General features: G+C 29.3%; 1 protein-coding gene across 1 annotated transcript in view; it reads left to right on the forward strand.

Annotated features, from left to right (window-relative positions):
* The first annotated feature begins 650 nt into the window (after positions 1-650).
* Positions 651-3,646, forward strand: part of LOC108750168 (cell division control protein 45 homolog) — a 4,417-nt gene continuing 1,421 nt past the window's right edge. The window contains exons 1-5 of the mRNA XM_018489447.1: positions 651-1,000; positions 2,647-2,799; positions 2,870-3,079; positions 3,153-3,326; positions 3,405-3,643. Coding sequence (XP_018344949.1) covers positions 950-1,000; positions 2,647-2,799; positions 2,870-3,079; positions 3,153-3,326; positions 3,405-3,643 — 827 coding nt within the window. The 5' untranslated portion in view covers positions 651-949. The remainder of the gene's footprint in view (positions 1,001-2,646; positions 2,800-2,869; positions 3,080-3,152; positions 3,327-3,404; positions 3,644-3,646) is intronic.

Here is a 3,646-nt window from a genome sequence, read left to right on the forward strand (position 1 = left end):
ACTGGCGGTAGTGTACGGGTGATTTCGACAGTAATAAAGACCGCAACACAGACTTTTGCATAACGCATAACGCATAGTGCATAAGCGAATCAACAGATCAGAATTTTTTCTTTTCTCCCACTTCACGGAAAAGAAGCATTTTGATTGGCTTATTCTCTTATGCACTATGGATTATACTCTTATGCAAAAAAGAAAAAAATAGAGACTTTGATTGATTCATTTTCTTATGTCTTATGTGTTATGCATTAATCAAGAGTCTGTGCTCCTCGTTTAATCCACACAAAATGCATAGCTGCATAAAGAAAATAAACGTATGCATAAAGAAAATTATCCAATCACATTTTACATGCATCTTTATAAGAGAAATGCGATTGGATAATTTTCTTTATGCATATGTTTATGCGGCTATGCAAGTTAATGTGGATATATCTTTAGGCTTCTCTCTGGCCGCACAACATATGCATAAAGAAAATTATCCAATCATATTTTACATGCGTCTTCATGAGAGAAATGCGATTGGATAATTTTCTTTTTGATAATTTTATGCAAGTTGTGTAAATATATCCTAAATGCTCCTTTACTCGATCCATCGAGTTTAGACTCGAGTATCGATATCAGCAACAGCACTGTTTACAATTCATGGTGGAATTAAACATGAATGGTAGTATTAGTTTCACCATGTTTACAATCGTTATCGGGAAAACGTAGATATTTAACTATCACATCCGATTGCCACGCTTGAGCAACAGTTGTTTTCGAATCCTGGGGTTATGACGGTATCGGAAATAACCTCTCACCGGTGCCGATGGCAATCGTGCGATCGTCGCGCGCAACGGGACGCCGTATGATCCAACCGTTTGGATTTTTCGCGCTAAATCACCCGTTTTAAGACCCTCGCGCGAGGCCGTCGCAAACCTGCGATGTTTCACCTGCCGTAGACGGTCGCAACATGTTCGTGACGAACCTGAAGAAGGATTTCTACGATGTAATACAAAAAAGCGTGAGTCGACGTTTCGTTCTGCCTCACGGCGATATATTGCGTATCCGTTGTATATAGGTTACTCCGCAACCTGCTTGTATCATCTCTCTTCCGGAGCCTTTTCGGTTGCCATCTCAGCTTTTCTGCAACGTTACAATCACTCACCAGGCTTTTTCATTCTTTCTTTCTGTATAAATTATGCAGTTACATAATTTTTCCTTTTCTTTGAATGGTTGGAGACATGGATTACAATAGAAGTCTCTAATCATTTCTTTGTCTTTTTTGTTAACAATAAATGTGTTTATTAATGCTAAACATAGTATGTATTGTCTCTTATAGGCTTTACAACAAAGAATTTGTTAAATTAAGTTTATACTTTAATTCATAATTATACATTATTCTCTTTCTTTCCTTTGAATAAATAGAAAATCGTATCATATATGTCTCTGACTCGTATTTTCTATTATATATGTATAATAATAATAAATATAATAAATAAATCTAAAACGTAAATTATATATCTGTTTGTTATTCACTTTTCAATAAATAATTCTTTATTAAATCTATAATTGCATTGATAATTAAAGACTTTCTTTTGGATACAAAATTTCATACATGTCCTTTCTTTATAATAATAGAAGTTTCTTAATAATAAAATTCTTTCTAATAGTGGACGTAAATTATATATGTATATTATTATATTTATTTATTGTATGTTTTACAATAAATAATTTCTTGTTCTATTATATTCTCTGTAATTAATTCTATCTTTCCATTAGATAAGTAAAAAGTAGGGTTGGATAAGTTAACTTTTTTTTTTAACTAAGTTAAGTTAAAGAACAGTTTTGAAAATTTAATTTAGTTAAGGTACAAGTTATAATCCATAATAAAATTAATTGAATTAAAAGTTAAGTTAATTAAAAAAAGTATATAACATTGAAAAGTTAAAAGTTAAATTTGATCCGAACAAACAATCCAAAAAAAGATAAAATTGACTTTTTTACATTTTCCTTATTTTTCTTATTTTTTCACACAGCATGTTTATTAAACATAACTTTGTTATAACTAACAATTATATAAAAGATAAAATTATTAAATTATACTCATTATTCCCTCGTATTGTGTCTGAGGGTTAACTTCAAAAAAGTCAAATTAAAAATGAATAGTTACCGATAAAATGTAACAAAATTAAATTAAAAAATTAAGAATTTAAAATGTAACTAAGTTAATTAACTTTTTAACTCAACTTTTAATTTTTTAATTTAGCACTACCCAACCTTGATAAAACCATGCATGTATGATTCTTTTATTTTTTATTAATAATGAATATAATGCAAACAATACATCTGTTTTTATACACTTTATGACAAATAATTTTGTTGTGAATTTTTAGTGAATTTAAATTTATATTTATATATGAAATTTATACTTATATATGAAACTTATATTTTTGTTTAATAATTAGAAAATTACCTTATATATATATTTGATTTCTTTACTTTTCATTTTAATAATAAACGATGTAAATAACATATTGTTATATACTTTATAATAAATAATTCTCTGTTAAATTAATATTTACGTTTTTATGATTTAAAAATATAGTATTCAAATATTATTTAAATAATTCTGTGTGTTATAGAAATCTCTAATTTTTTCCTTTGCAGAGGTGTTTACTTTTAGTGAATTTTGATGTTGATGCAATCTGTGCCTGTAAAATATTGCAACAACTTCTCAAAAATGATCATATGATATATACTCTTGTACCTGTTCGAGGTATTCAGGATATGATAAACGCTTTTGATGAAAATTGTGAAGAGGTAGTAATGGAAGGATTATCTATAGTCATTATTACATTGACAGTAATAATTAATTTAAGAAAAATTTCAGATAAAGAATGTTGTTATGATAAACTGTGGTGGTACTCTAGATTTAGTGGAATTACTTCGACCAGACGAATCTGTGGTATTTTTTATTCTCGACAGTCATAGACCTTATGATTTAACTAATATATATTCAGAAAGTCAAATACGTATTCTTGGTAAACCCGACGAAGACAATGAGATTCCAGAATATAACGATATATATAGAGACGATAGTGTATGTAACAAATCGTTTCATTTAGTCTAATTCTTTTTTTCTATTTTCTATAATTCTGTTCAATCATATTTAGTCAGATGAAGAGGAGGCAAATGATGAATCAGACGATGAAACTGAAGGCAGGCAAAGTAAAAGGCGAAGGTTGAATGAAGAAGACATATTAAAGCGAAGCGAACGAAGAAAATGGGTTGAAAACCGAGAAACAATTCTTTTTAATTATTCACAGTACAGTTACTATGGCAAATCAGTACGCATTATAATTTATAATCTCGATAATAATATATAATAATATTTTATTTCAAAAACTTATTTTGTTTTATTACAGAGCGCAATAGTGGTATTTGAAATGGCTTGGAATATGTCAAAGGATAATTTAGACATGGCATGGTGGGCCATAATTGGTTCCACAGAACAATCTATCCTCAGCAAGGTGGAGTCACGAATAACCGTTCTTGAGGAAGGTTCTCTTCAGGCACATGTTTCAAGATTAACACACAGACAAGGAATTGATATTGAGAAGCAACAGCAGCAACAGAGTATTGTTAAGGTTACTTACGATAAAGAGTA

This window comes from Trachymyrmex septentrionalis, unplaced genomic scaffold, assembly GCF_001594115.1.
Source record: "Trachymyrmex septentrionalis isolate Tsep2-gDNA-1 unplaced genomic scaffold, Tsep1.0 scaffold330, whole genome shotgun sequence".
Lineage (NCBI taxonomy): Eukaryota > Metazoa > Arthropoda > Insecta > Hymenoptera > Formicidae > Trachymyrmex > Trachymyrmex septentrionalis.